Below are 16,079 nucleotides of genomic sequence, written 5' to 3'. Positions count from 1 at the left end.
GTCTGCAGGGAAGCCTGGCGGCCAATATGGCTCTGCGGTGGGTACGGTGCTCGCTGTCTTTGGTGGTCGTCCATTGTTGCTAGTGTAATGCATTCAGGAAATCCCAATCCGGTAGTAGACGCTCCCCTCACAGTCATAACAGGTGCAAGAAATTCCTGGGGTTTGATAGTTTTCTACATGTTACCGGCCCTTTTAGTGTTGAACTATCAGGATTACAGAAATGCCCATGAGACGCAAGAGATTGGTGCTGCAGCGCAGGTTGTGGTGCTGCAGCGCGGGTTGTGGTGCTGCAGCGCGGGTTGTGGTGCTGCAGCGCGGGTTGTGGTGTTGCAGCGCGGGTTGTGGTGCTGCAGCGCGGGTTGTGGTGTTGCAGCGCAGGTTGTGGTGTTGCAGCGCAGGTTGTGGTGCTGCAGCGCAGGTTGTGGTGCTGCAGCGCAGGTTGTGGTGCTGCAGCGCAGGTTGTGGTGCTGCAGCGCAGGTTGTGGTGCTGCAGCGCAGGTTGTGGTGCTGCAGCGCGGGTTGTGGTGTTGCAGCGCGGGTTGTGGTGCTGCAGCGCGGGTTCTGGTGCTGCAGCGCGGGTTGTGGTATTGCAGCGCAGGTTGTGATGCTGCAGCACCGGTTGTGGTGTTGCTGCAATATTCTCGCACCTCGCAGGCAACCCCATATCAGAATGACTTGGTCATAAGAACCCCATTACATGCCATAATATAAAGCTGTTACAAAGAATGATTCCCACCCTGTAGGGATTTAAGAATAAATTTTTGCAGCCTTGATGGAACACCCCCTTTAACTTCTAAAAGGGAGAGTTACATCCTAAGCTCCTTTCATCTCTCCTGACATGTCTGATTTACTATGTACTTGTATTCACCATCGAATCACAGTTCTGGAGCAAAGAACTCTTCATTGTGCTTCTCCTCTGTTGTTCCTCCTGAAAATGAACAAATCCATTAAATTCTGGGTGTTACCATTCTCCCTGTAAGTAGGACGTATCCCATACTGTGTAGGTACACCCCACATTGACCAGAAAGAAGACTAAAGGTACCTTCACACTGAACGATATCGCTAGCGATCCATGACGTTGCAGCGTCCTGGCTAGCAATATCGTTCAGTTTGACACGGAGCAGCGATCAGGATCCTGCTGTGCCATCGTTGGTCGGAGCAGAAAGTCCAGAACTTTATTTCGTCGCTGGACTCCCACAAACATCGCTGAATCGGCGTGTGTGACGCCGATTCAGCGATGTCTTCACTGGTAACCAGGGTAAACATCGGGTTACTAAGCGCAGGGCCGCGCTTAATAACCCGATGTTTACCCTGGTTACCATCGTAAAAGTAAAAAAAACAAACACTACATACTTACCTTCTGCTGTCTGTCCCCGGCGCTGTGCTTCTCTGCACTGGCTGTGAGCGCCGGCCAGTAAAGTCACCGCTCTGCTTTCCGGTCGCTGTGCTCACAGTCAGTACAGGAGGAGTGCAGAGAAGCAGAGCGCCGGGGACAGACAGCGGAAGGTAAGTATGTAGTGTTTGTTTTTTTTACTTTTACGATGGTAACCAGGGTAAACATCGGGTTACTAAGCGCGGCCCTGCAATGTTTACCCTGGTTACCGGCATCGTTGGTCGCTGGAGAACTGTCTGTGTGACAGCTCTCCAGCGACCAAACAGCGACGCTGCAGCGATCGACATCGTTGTCGGTATCGCTGCAGCGTCGCTTAGTGTGAAGGTACCTTAACCCTACCAGCTGTCAACTTCTGTCTCCAGCCACCACTAGGGGGAGCTCCCTGTATACAAAGATACATGATAAGATCCCGTCTGCAGCCACCACTAGGGGGAGCTCCCTGTATACAGAGATACATGATAAGATCCCGTCTGCAGCCACCACTAGGGGGAGCTCCCTGTATACAGAGATACATGATAAGATCCCGTCTGCAGCCACCACTAGGGGGAGCTCCCTGTATACAAAGATACATGATAAGATTCTGTGTGCAGCCTCCACTAGGGGGAGCTCCCTGTATACAGAGATACATGATAAGATCCTGTCTGCAACCACCACTAGGAGGAGCTCCCTGTATACAGAGATACATGATAAGATTCTGTCTGCAGTCACCACTAGGGGGAGCTCCCTGTATACAGAGATACATGATAAGATCCTGTCTGCAACCACCACTAGAGGGAGCTCCCTGTATACAGAGATACATGATAAGATCCTGTCTGCAATCACCACTAGAGGGAGCTCCCTGTATACAGAGATACATGATAAGATCCTGTCTGCAGCCACCACTAGGGGGAGCTCCCTGTATACAGAGATACATGATAAGATCCTGTCTGCAGCCTCCACTAGGGGGAGCTCCCTGTATACAGAGATACATGATAAGATCCTGTCTGCAGCTACCACTAGGGGGAGCTCCCTGTATACAGAGATACATGATAATATCCTGTCTGCAGCCACCACTAGGGGGAGCTCCCTGTATACAGAGATACATGATAAGATTCTGTCTGCAGTCACCACTAGGGGGAGCTCCCTGTATACAGAGATACATGATAATATCCTGTCTGCAGCCACCACTAGGGGGAGCTCCCTGTATACAGAGATACATGATAAGATCCTGTCTGCAGCCTCCACTAGGGGGAGCTCCCTGTATACAGAGATACATGATAAGATCCTGTCTGCAGCCACCACTAGGGGGAGCTCCCTGTATACAGAGATACATGATAATATCCTGTCTGCAGCCACCACTAGGGGGAGCTCCCTGTATACAGAGATACATGATTGTTATGTTTGCTAATGACAGGTGTTATGAAGGCAATCCAGAAACACAGTGTGCTTAGCGATCAGAGCGCACACAGTGATCTGACAAATACCCAAAAATACAAGAACGAGCTCTGAGACGTGGAAACTCTGTAGACTGCACACCTGATCCTATCCTAAACACAACTAAAAGCGGCTGTGGATTGCGCCTAACAACTACCTAGGCAACTCGGCACAGCCTAAGAAACTAGCTAGCCTGAAGATAGAAAAATAGGCCTGACTTGCCCCAGAGAAATTCCCCAAAGGAAAAGGCAGCCCCCCACATATAATGACTGTGAGTAAGATGAAAAGACAAAACGTAGGGATGAAATAGATTCAGCAAAGTGGGGCCCGATATTCTAGGACAGAGCGAGGACAGTAAAGCGAACTTTGCAGTCTACAAAAAACCCTAAAGCAAAACCACGCAAAGGGGGCCAAAAAAAAACCCACCGTGCCGAACTAACGGCACGGCGGTACACCCTTTGCGTCTCAGAGCTTCCAGCAAAACAAAAGACAAGCTGGACAGAAAAAAAAGCAACAAAAAAGCAAAAAGCACTTAGCTATACAGAGCAGCAGGTCACAGGAACAATCAGGAGAAGCTCAGATCCAACACTGAAACATTGACAAGGAGCAAGGATAGCAGCATCAGGCGGAGTTAAGTAATGAAGCAGTTAACGAGCTCACCAGAACACCTGAGGGAGGAAGCTCAGAAGCTGCAGTACCACTTGTGACCACAGGAGTGAATTCAGCCACAGAATTCACAACACATGATAAGATCCTGTCTGCAGTTACCACTAGGGGGAGCTCCCTGTATACAGAGATACATGATAGGATCCTGTCTGCAGCCACCACAAGGAGGAGCTCCCTGTATACAGAGATACATGATAGGATCCTGTCTGCAGCCACCACTAGAGGGAGCTCCCTGTATACAGAGATACATGATAAGATCCTGTCTGCAGCCACCACTAGGGGAAGCTCCCTGTATACAGAGATACACGATAAGATCCTGTCTGCAGCCACCACTAGTGGGAGCTCCCTGTATACAGAGATACACGATAAGATCCTGTCTGCAGTCACCACTAGGGGGAGCTCCCTGTATACAGAGATACACGATAAGATTCTGTCTGCAGCCACCACTAGGGGGAGCTCCCTGTATACAGAGATACACGATAAGATCCTGTCTGCAGCCACCACTAGGGGGAGCTCCCTGTATACAGAGATACACGATAAGATTCTGTCTGCAGCCACCACTAGGGGGAGCTCCCTGTATACAGAGATACATGATAAGATTCTGTCTGCAGCCACCACTAGGGGGAGCTCCCTGTATACAGAGATACATGATAAGATCCTGTCTGCAGCCACCACTAGGGGGAGCTCCCTGTATACAGAGATACATGATAAGATTCTGTCTGCAGTCACCACTAGGGGGAGCTCCCTGTATACAGAGATACATGATAAGATCATGTCTGCAGCCACCACTAGGGGGAGCTCCCTGTATACAGAGATACATGATAAGATCCTGTCTGCAGCTACCACTAGGGGGAGCTCCCTGTATACAGAGATACATGATAGGATCCTGTCTGCAGCCACCACTAGGAGGAGCTCCCTGTATACAGAGATACATGATAAGATCCTGTCTGCAGTCACCACTAGGGGGAGCTCCCTGTATACAGAAATACATGATTAGATCCTGTCTGCAGCCACCACTAGGGGGAGCTCCCTGTATACAGAGATTCATGATAAGATCCTGTCTGCAGCCACCACCAGGAGGAGCTCCCTGTATACAGAGATACATGATAATATTCTGTCTGCAGTCACCACTAGGGGGAGCTCCCTGTATACAGAGACACATGATAAGATCCTGTCTGCAGTCACCACTAGGGGGAGCTCCCTGTATACAGAAACACATGATAAGATCCTGTCTGCAGCCACCACTAAGGAGAGCTCCCTGTATACAGAGATACATTATACTATTCTATCTGTAGCCACCACTAGGGGGAGCTCCCTGTATACAGAGATACATGATAAGATTCTGTCTGCAGCCACCACTAGGGGGAGCTCCCTGTATACAGAGATACATGATAAGATCCTGTCTGCAGCCACCACTAGGGGGAGCTCTCTGTATACAGAGATACATGATAAGATCCTGTCTGCAGCCACCACTAAGGGGAGCTCCCTGTATACAGAGATACATGATACTATTCTATCTGTAGCCACCACTAGGGGGAGCTCCCTGTATACAGAGATATATGATAATATTCTGTCTGTAGCCACCACTAGGGGGAGCTCCCTGTATACAGAGATACATGATAAGATCCTGTCTGCAGCCACCACTAAGGGGAGCTCCCTGTATACAGAGATACATGATAATATTCTGTCTGTAGCCACCACTAGGGGGAGCTCCCTGTATACAGAGATACATGATAAGATGCTGTCTGCAGCCACCACTAGGGGGAGCTCCCTGTATACAGAGATACATGATAAGATTCTGTCTGCAGCCACCACTAGGGGGAGCTCCCTGTATACAGATACATGATAAGATCCTGTCTGCAGCCACCACTAGGGGAGCTCCCTGTATACAGAGATACATGATAAGATCCTGTCTGCAGTCACCACTAGGGGGAGCTCCCTGTATACAGAGATACATGATAAGATCCTGTCTGTAGCCACCACTAGGGGGAGCTCCCTGTATACAGAGATACATGATAATATTCTGTCTGTAGCCACCACTAGGGGGAGCTCCCTGTATACAGAGATACATGATAAGATCCTGTCTGCAGCCACCACTAGGGGAGCTCCCTGTATACAGAGATACATGATAAGATCCTGTCTGCAGTCACCACTAGGGGGAGCTCCCTGTATACAGAGATACATGATAAGATCCTGTCTGTAGCCACCACTAGGGGGAGCTCCCTGTATACAGAGATACATGATAAGATCCTGTCTGCAGCCACCACTAGGGGGAGCTCCCTGTATACAGAGATACATGATAAGATGCTGTCTGTAGCCACCACTAGGGGGAGCTCCCTGTATAGAGATACATGATAAGATTCTGTCTGCAGCCACCACTAGGGGGAGCTCCCTGTATACAGAGATACATGATAAGATCCTGTCTGTAGCCACCACTAGGGGGAGCTCCCTGTATACAGAGATACATGATAATATTCTGTCTGTAGCCACCACTAGGGGGAGCTCCCTGTATAGAGATACATGATAAGATGCTGTCTGCAGCCACCACTAGGGGGAGCTCCCTGTATACAGAGATACATGATAAGATCCTGTCTGCAGCCACCACTAGGGGGAGCTCCCTGTATACAGAGATACATGATAAGATCCTGTCTGTAGCCACCACTAGGGGGAGCTCCCTGTATACAGAGATACATGATAAGATCCTGTCTGTAGCCACCACTAGGGGGAGCTCCCTGTATACAGAGATACATGATAATATTCTGTCTGTAGCCACCACTAGGGGGAGCTCCCTGTATAGAGATACATGATAAGATGCTGTCTGCAGCCACCACTAGGGGGAGCTCCCTGTATACAGAGATACATGATAAGATCCTGTCTGCAGCCACCACTAGGGGGAGCTCCCTGTATACAGAGATACATGATATGGAAATATTGAGAAGTGAATCAGAGCAGAATTTAAGATTTATTGACATTAGTAAAAATCATAAGCACATAGTGGATATTTTCATCACAAGGGGTCCTCAGGCTGCTACAGTCCTTTTCTGGCTTTGGGAGATCTTTTGCAGGACATTGTTCTTCTCCTTCCTTGTGCGCATGTTTCTCAGCTTACCTCATTTGTTATGTTTAGTTTATGACTATATTCTCTTAGCTTGGCCTTAGAAGTTATCGGAGAGCCCCCCAGTGACCCCTCGGGCAGGTTTTCCTGCCGTATCCGGGTGCCTTTAATCATGGCCTGTGTATATGTTGTATATTTACAGTAGGGGGAGGTTTATGTTATACGTTGTGCGGTACGCTGCGGTGGCCCCCCATGGCGGTGAGACCATTATCAATCCTATAAGTGGTCAGTAGCCCGGGCCTGATGAAGATTATTCACAAGGTATAACCTCTCTCTCTCTATTGTACTGATGCTTTGCTACAATGTATCAGCGCAGGTACAATATATATCATATCGATAGGATATGCCGTCACTTAATGATCTGTGGGGGTCTGTCCTCAGGGACCCCCCACTGGTCTCCACAATGAAGGAGTTGGAAGCATACTGTAGGTTTGCAGTGAGGAAGTAGCTGTCTTCATCGTCAGCCATGTCGGCTTTTATGGGGCGTTTCGGTCACCCAGTCATATAGCGAACCCTCCTCCTCCTCCTCCCTCTCGTTGCTCCTCCTGTCAGTCAATAAAACTGTTCTTTCTTTATACTCTCATTGATCTAAGTCATGGAGGAAAAAGGAACAAGAAAAGCTAGAAAATGTCATCTATTAGCGACCTGTAGGAAGTAGCTAACTTCTTCCAATGCAGCTGAAGTTAAGGTACCTTCACACTAAGCGACGCTGCAGCGATACCGACAACGATCCGGATCGCTGCAGCGTCGCTGTTTGCTCGCTGGAGAGCTGTCACACAGACCGCTCTCCAGCGACCAACGATGCCGGTAACCAGGGTAAACATCGGGTTACTAAGCGCAGGGCCGCGCTTAGTAACCCGATGTTTACCCTGGTTACCATCGTTAAAGTAAAAAAAACAAACGCTACATACTTACCTTCCGCTGTCTGTCCCCGGCGCTCTGCTTCTCTGCTCTGGCTGTGAGCACAGCGGCCGGAAAGCAGAGCAGTGACGTGGGACAGACAGCGGAAGGTAAGTATGTAGCGTTTGTTTTTTTTACTTTAACGATGGTAACCAGGGTAAACATCGGGTTACTAAGCGCGGCCCTGCGCTTAGTAACCCGATGTTTACCCTGGTTACCAGTGAAGACATCGCTGAATCGGTGTCACACACGCCGATTCAGCGATGTCAGCGGGAGATCCAGCGACGAAATAAAGTTCTGGACTTTCTTCCCCGACCAGCGATGTCACAGCAGGGGCCTGATCGCTGCTGCCTGTCACACTGGATGATATCGCTAGCCAGGACGCTGCAACGTCACGGATCGCTAGCGATATCGTCTAGTGTGACGGTACCTTAAGAGTCAGCATTGGGGCTGTTTCCACAATTGCGGTATTTTTATTTGCACAGCTCAGATCTGTAGCAATAACTGAAAGCCATTAATGTACATAATAAGTTATCTGCCGTGATGACTGCGGAGCGTGCAGACGTGCCAGTGACTGAGTCCAGCTCACTGCCCCCATCCTGGGATCAAAGATATAACAACTCTGCCATATAAAAGCTTAATAAATCCCCCAGGAATGCTGCAAAATCCGCCGGAGGGTGCACAGGAAAAGAGCGCCATACAGATGTACAGGAGGCTACTATGCAAGGACTGTCCACCTGCGGCTTACTCAGGTCAGGGATTGTCAACCAGCGCCGCTCCCAGGATAATGAACAGGACTAGGCATATAGTCGTAGTTAAACTATTGTCCATAAGGGGCAGTATTATAGTAGTTATATTCTTGTACATAGGGGGCAGTATTATAGTAGTTATATTCTTGTACATAGGGGCAGTATTATGGAAGTTATATTCTTGTACATAGGAGCAGTATTATAGTAGTTATATTCTTGTACATAGGGGCAGTATTATAGTAGTTATATTCTTGTACATAGGAGCAGTATTATTGTAGTTATATTCTTGTACATAGGGAGCAGTATTATAGTAGTTATATTCTTGTACATAGGGCTTAGGGGGCAGTATTATAGTAGTTGTATTCTTGTACATAGGAGCAGTATTATAGCAGTTATATTCTTGTACATAGGGCCAGTATTATAGTAGTTATATTCTTGTACATAGGGGCAGTATTATAGTAGTTGTATTCTTGTACATAGGAGCAGTATTATAGTAGTTATATTCTTGTACATGGGAGCAGTATTATAGTAGTTATATTCTTGTACATAGGAGCAGTATTATAGTAGTTGTATTCTTGTACATAGGAGCATTATTATAGCAGTTATATTCTTGTACATAGGGCCAGTATTATAGTAGTTATATTCTTGTACATAGGGGCAGTATTATAGTAGTTGTATTCTTGTACATAGGAGCAGTATTATAGTAGTTATATTCTTGTACATAGGGGCAGTATTATAGTAGTTATATTCTTGTACATAGGGGCAGTATTATAGTAGTTATATTCTTGTGCATAGGAGCAGTATTATAGTAGTTATATTCTTGTATATAGGAGCAGTATTATAGTAGTTATATTCTTGTACATAGGAGCAGTATTATAGTAGTTATATTCTTGTACATAGGGGCAGTATTATAGTAGTTATATTCTTGTACATAGGAGGCAGTATTATAGTAGTTATATTCTTGTACATAGGGGCAGTATTATAGTAGTTATATTCTTGTACATAGGAGCAGTATTATAGTAGTTATATTCTTGTACACAGGGGCAGTATTATAGTAGTTATATTCTTGTACATAGGGGCAGTATTATAGTAGTTATATTCCTGTACATAGGAGCAGAATTATAGTAGTTATATTCTTGTACATAGGGGGCAGTATTATAGCAGTTATATTCTTGTACATGGGGGCAGTATTATAGTAGTTATATTCCTGTACATAGGAGCAGAATTATAGTAGTTATATTCTTGTACATAGGGGGCAGTATTATAGCAGTTATATTCCTGTACATAGGAGCAGAATTATAGTAGTTATATTCTTGTACATAGGGGGCAGTATTATAGTAGTTATATTCTTGTACATAGGGGCAGTATTATAGTAGTTATATTCTTGTACATAGGGGCAGTATTATAGTAGTTATATTCTTGTACATAGGGGCAGTATTATAGTAGTTATATTCTTGTACATAGGGGCAGTATTATAGTAGTTATATTCTTGTGCATAGGAGCAGTATTATAGTAGTTATATTCTTGTACATAGGAGGCAGTATTATAGTAGTTATATTCTTGTACATAGGGGCAGTATTATAGTAGTTATATTCTTGTACATAGGAGCAGTATTATAGTAGTTATATTCTTGTACACAGGGGCAGTATTATAGTAGTTATATTCTTGTACATAGGGGCAGTATTATAGCAGTTATATTCTTGTACATAGGAGCAGAATTATAGTAGTTATATTCTTGTACATAGGAGCAGTATTATAGTAGTTATATTCTTGTACACAGGGGCAGTATTATAGTAGTTATATTCTTGTACATAGGGGCAGTATTATAGTAGTTATATTCTTGTACATAGGGGCAGTATTATAGTAGTTATATTCTTGTACATAGGAGCAGTATTATAGTAGTTATATTCTTGTACACAGGGGCAGTATTATAGTAGTTATATTCTTGTACATAGGGGCAGTATTATAGTAGTTATATTCCTGTACATAGGAGCAGAATTATAGTAGTTATATTCTTGTACATAGGGGGCAGTATTATAGCAGTTATATTCTTGTACATGGGGGCAGTATTATAGTAAAAGGACACAAGAGAAAAAGTAAAGGTCGTACAAATGGGGATCACCACAACAAGGATTCAGCTAGGATATATACAATCTTTATTAGTACACTACAGTACACATGAAAACAGGTAATAAAGTGAACACACACTTAAAAACAATTTAAAAAAGGCAACATTCTTGTCCCTTGTAACTTCAGCCCGAAATAGGGCTAACACCTGCACCATAGACCATAGATCAATACCTTATGAGGCAATACCTATGTGGACATCACCACAAAAATACACACAGTTCAATAAAACAGGCTGGTTATATGTATAACAGAAGACAGAGTAAAGGGCAACTTTACCAGAGTATCACATAATACCATGAATACAATAACTAATGCAGCCGTAAAGGGCTGCCCCTAAATGAAAACAAGTCCCTGTCTGGCATAGCATAAGAGCAATAATGCTAACTTGCATCACCACAAGGGGTTAAATGCAAGTGAAAAAATATCACGGAGCCCTGAACCCAGCCCTGCAGTAACAATACCATGGGCTATAATGCTAACTTGCATCACCACAAGGGGTTAAATGCAAGTGAAAATATCACAGAGCCCTGAACCCAGCCCAGCAAATACAATACCATGGGCTAGAAGTGTGTAACTGGTCAAAAAATGGCGCAGGTGAAGCGGAGACCCAACGCGTGTCGCCCCACTCAGGAGGAGTATTATAGTAGTTATATTCTTGTACATAGGAGCAGTATTATAGCAGTTATATTCTTGTACATAGGAGCAGTATTATAGTAGTTATATTCTTGTACATAGGGGGCAGTATTATAGTAGTTATATTCTTGTACATAGGAGCAGTATTATAGTAGTTATATTCTTGTATATAGGAGCAGTATTACAGTAGTTATATTCTTGTACATAGGGGCAGTATTATAGTAGTTATATTCTTGTACATAGGAGGCAGTATTATAGCAGTTATATTCTTGTACATAGGAGCAGTATTATAGTAGTTATATTCTTGTACATAGGGGGCAGTATTATAGTAGTTATATTCTTGTACATAGGAGCAGTATTATAGTAATTATATTCTTGTATATAGGAGCAGTATTACAGTAGTTATATTCTTGTACATAGGGGCAGTATTATAGTAGTTATATTCTTGTACATAGGAGGCAGTATTATAGCAGTTATATTCTTGTACATAGGAGCAGTATTATAGTAGTTATATTCTTGTACATAGGGGGCAGTATTATAGTAGTTATATTCTTGTACATAGGAGCAGTATTATAGTAGTTATATTCTTGTACATAGGGGGCAGTATTATAGTAGTTATATTCTTGTACATAGGAGCAGTATTATAGCAGTTATATTCTTGTACATAGGAGCAGTATTATAGTAGTTATATTCTTGTACATAGGGGGCAGTATTATAGTAGTTATATTCTTGTACATAGGGGGCAGTATTATAGTAGTTATATTCTTGTACATAGGGAGCAGTATTATAGTAGTTATATTCTTGTACATAGGGGCAGTATTATAGTAGTTATATTCTTGTATATAGGGAGCAGTATTATAGTAGTTATATTCTTGTACATAGGGGCAGTATTATAGCAGTTATATTCTTGTACATGGGGGCAGTATTATAGAAGTTATATTCTTGTACATAGGGGGCAGTATTATAGCAGTTATATTCTTGTACATGGGGGCAGTATTATAGAAGTTATATTCTAGTTATTTCTCTTACATAGGAGCCGTCCGCGATTTCCCCGTTGTGGGTATATGAGGTCACACTTTGCGTCTCCCTCCTTCTTGCAGCCCTCCACGTTCTCTGCTCCCCCTTCGGCTCCTGTATGTTTCCCATCTGTATAGAATTGCTGTACGTTTTCAGTCTCTGGGCAGGAAGCTGCGCTCGGTTCCCTCCGGGACTCTTTATGACTTACAGGTTGATACAGAACACATTTTCTCGCTCGGAGTTCTGCGCCTTTGTTTGCCGGCCGCGGATCTCAGGCTTCACTTCTGTGCCAGACAAAATAAAGAGCAGGAATTACCCGAAAGTCTATAATTCTTTACATCTATACTTTAAAATATTCCGGAAACATGGACTATTATTGTGCAGCTAATTTTGCATCCAATTGTGGATCTGGAATCCAGACTGAACCGTGATTAACGGATCCTGGATTCGGGCTTATACAATTATATACATTTGGCGGCAGCCGCACCAATTTGCTACAGTGGATCAGTCTGGAGGCCGTTTAGCTCACAGAGCATGGTCTGCTCCAGATACAACTGTATCCAGTTCTCGGCTGAGAAAAGGGCGAGTTATGGATTTGGTGCTCCTTCTAGATCACGTATGAGGAGCACTTGTCATGTTGGTTTTCCCAAGACTCTTGGTTGCCGGTGCTGGAATTCGTTTCCTTGGAGCGTTTGTTTTCCAAGAGATTTAGTCCTTGACGCAACTGAACTACCGGGATGAGCGCAGGGTGAATCCTGAGACTGTTTCATGGCACTTACCACCCAAAATGAATAGAAAAAAAAAATCACACCCAAAAAATACACGTTCTGCTTGGTCAAAAAGTCTTGTTTCTTTCATGGATCTTCTTGACTAACCTCTTCTCTTTCTTTTCCCACAGGATGGATGAAAATTATAATCTCCTTCCACACGGCGTCAATTTTCAAGATCCCATCTTCCCCAACACACCGGAAAATAATCGCATATTTGCAAATATATTCCAGTTTTCTAATTGCGCAGCCGGAATAGATCCACAGATTTACTCCCCGGACTGGGAAGCTCAAGAGGACAGCAGGGTGAGTGGACAGTCGTCTGGTCTTGAGGAACCTCCTTGAGTCTCGTGCCATGTTGTTTTCTTTCTGTAGGTCCTTCTGTTTCTGAGCTTCTTCTGATTTTTTTTATTTCTTGTCTGACACATTTCATGTTCTTCAACCTTTTCAGATCTGGTCACAAATGTCTATACCTGGGACAAGTCCTGGCATCTGCTCCAGCTTCTCCTCAATTTTCCTACCAGGTTCTCCAGCTCCGTGATATTTGGATTTACAGGCATATTTCACAGGAGTCTTTCACTCCTTGTTAACATTTGTCATTCTTCTTGGAGTCTTCTCAAAAAATAACTTCCACACCCTCACTTCACCAACATCGTCCTCTTCAGCTCCTTAATATCTGAGACCCTTGTCAGCGTCTGCTCCACCATTTCCACCAATCATGTCAAGTTTCGTAACTTCTCTAAAAGTTTGACCCCTTTCGCACAGTTTTCTCCGGGATTCTTCTTACCTGACACATATCTTGGAATCATCTCAAATCAACCATTATTAATCACATTTTATAAAGCTTTCGTAAAATTTGTGATGCATTTTTTTGAGGTCCTGGTATTTCGTAGAATCTTGCCAACTTCTGAAGAAGCTTGTCCAAAAACGACATCTTTTGAAGTATTTGCTAACTATATCACAGATATTGTACATGTGATTCAGTTTCTTAAAGGGAATCTGTCGGTAGGATCACCCTTCCTAAGTCGTCTATATCGGCATGTAGGTCATAGGAAGCTGGATAAAATGATACCTTGATATCTGCGATCCGATATCTAATTCGAGAGAAATCCACATTTTTCTTAATATGTAAATGAGCCATTAAGATCTATGGGCCGGACATAGATCTCTCTGAGGATCTACCCCCCGGAGCTAATTATAGATAAAAGGAGGCATTACCAACGTGAGACATGTAATGACCGACAATCTGCTCTTCTGGTCTACATGTCTCCCACCGGTAAGACCCCCTTTCACTATGACCTCCACGTTCATGTAGACGACTTAGGAATGTTCCTCCTGACAGATTCCCTTTAAAACTTCACACCATTCGCTTTGTCATCTTTGACCTGGTTCTCCTGATTCTTAAACTTGACAGATCATGGTAACATCTGACGTCTTAGTATTTCACTGTTCGCTTCTTAGCACGCGACACTCTGGATTCTTCTTGGGCAGCAAATCTTTGACACATATCAGAGTCTTCTCCAAATTTTCTGGTTCATTTAGTAAAGTTTTCCCGATACCCTAAATGTGACGCATTTCAAGGTTTCTTCGTCAGCATTTGATAACATCTGTAGATCCCATCCAGCCTCTTAACCATTGACCCTTTGTGTATGTTCATTTTTCACCTGTCCCAGCACGTTACACGTCTCAGCGAGGTTTCTGACTTCATCATAACTGGTCGATTTCTTCACCTTCTTCTCCAGCTTCTTAAAACTCTGCTAATTTCCTGCAGTTTTTTAGAACAACCAGAGTCTTGTCCAACAACTCCGAGTTCGGCACCTTTCTTCTACGGCAACATAACTTAGAAAAAAGTTTGTAGAATTTTATCCGGATTATTACTTTGTTCTATTTTTTTGTGACTTCTATTATTATCACTTTTTTTTTTTTGCAGAATCTTCTCCGACTTCTTAAATCTCAAAACCAAAAAAGTTGTAACATTTTATGGAATGTTCTACGAATACAATATGCATTGTTTTAGATTCTCAGACTCTACGTTTCATAGGATCTTTTCCAACATCTTTACAACATTTTATCCAAAGCTTCAAAGTTTTTACTTTCTTAAAAGGTTTTCTTTTCTCATCATCATAAATAGGTAAAATTGCAAAGTGCTTATAAAAACCAGCAACTTTGTAATCTACCTCTTTATTAAAAATCCTCTTCATGGTCAAGGAGAGAGGGATTTTTATTTCTATTGTGTGCTCTTTGCCTAGATTAGTGGCCACCGCTGCAGTCTATCAGAAGGGTCGGTGTCTTAGGCAAGGAGCACGTGGATGGATCATTGGATCCATCCAACTTCGGTTCCCCTGCGCTCCACCGATGTTGCACTAAGGCAAAACTACCTCTGCTTGTATCATGGGAGGGCGCAGAGTCCGGGTTATAAGTGCGACAATGCCACTGGTCAGGTGTGCACAAGCGCACTGTTACTGCCCTGGGAGACTGTGGAGCGGTGCGCTCTTGAAAAGAGATCATGAGAGTAACCTTCTCTGATACATGCAGTAGAGTTGTGTCCAACCTAGTATGGTGACATCACTCCGGCTTCTTAAAACTCGACACACTTCATGGAGTTTCTCAGATAGGAGTCCTGTCCAACAACTCCAAAGTTTGACCCCTTTGTTCTACAGCTACTTAAGCTCCACACAAACCTTAGCTGACCTGTCAGCCATCTGTTGTACATAGGGGCCTCCAAGGCTCCTCCATCAGATGAGGTCATCGGAGATAAGAATCGGACAGCTTGTCTTCATCACTCGATCCTTTTATTCTCAAGGCCGATACGCCGCAGCCAGAGGCGTCTAGAAGCTGCTAACTCCTCGTTCTCCAATAAAAGCACAAGAGTGATCGTCCGGGGCGAGAGGTGTCAGCTGAGCATTCGCCCGTCTCGTGTGTACGGTCACCTTTACTGGTTATAGATCTTATCTAGATCAGCACTTGGCCCGGTTCCATACGTCTTCAGTCTTCTCCGGCTTCTAAAAACTGAATATTCCTGGAATCTCATCTTTTCCACCACATCTTAAGATACAAGATGTCTACAATCGCCTCCAAGTTGGCGCCGTTCATTGTATCTTCAACTTCTGCTTCTTAATACCTGACTCGTATCATTGAGTTTCATCGTCTTATTAAATGGAACGTCTAATCCGAAAACGACCAATTGTTAAAATACAGATTTTTTAAAATATATTTTGTCTTTTTTTTTTCAGATCACGATCTTTATTTAAAAAAAAAAAAAGGCCAAGTCAAAATTTCAAGATTACAATATTTTT

General features: G+C 43.9%; 2 protein-coding genes across 3 annotated transcripts in view; one reads left to right on the top strand and one right to left on the bottom strand.

Moving 5' to 3' along the window:
• The window catches only part of LOC138647433 (coiled-coil domain-containing protein 3-like), a 28,624-nt gene that overhangs the window by 10,690 nt on the left and 1,855 nt on the right, over window positions 1-16,079 (top strand). For both annotated transcript variants that reach the window (XM_069736432.1, XM_069736431.1), the window contains one exon: window positions 12,915-13,089. In XM_069736432.1, the coding sequence (XP_069592533.1) occupies window positions 12,915-13,089 (175 nt within the window). The remainder of the gene's footprint in view (window positions 1-12,914; window positions 13,090-16,079) is intronic.
• Window positions 11,722-16,079, bottom strand: part of CAMK1 (calcium/calmodulin dependent protein kinase I) — a 129,866-nt gene continuing 125,508 nt past the window's right edge. The window contains exon 12 of the mRNA XM_069736427.1: window positions 11,722-12,300. Within this exon, the coding sequence (XP_069592528.1) occupies window positions 12,221-12,300 (80 nt within the window). The 3' untranslated portion in view covers window positions 11,722-12,220. The remainder of the gene's footprint in view (window positions 12,301-16,079) is intronic.

This window comes from Ranitomeya imitator, chromosome 8, assembly GCF_032444005.1.
Source record: "Ranitomeya imitator isolate aRanImi1 chromosome 8, aRanImi1.pri, whole genome shotgun sequence".
NCBI classification, from domain to species: Eukaryota; Metazoa; Chordata; class Amphibia; order Anura; family Dendrobatidae; genus Ranitomeya; species Ranitomeya imitator.
This window is presented reverse-complemented; position numbering and strand designations above follow the sequence as displayed.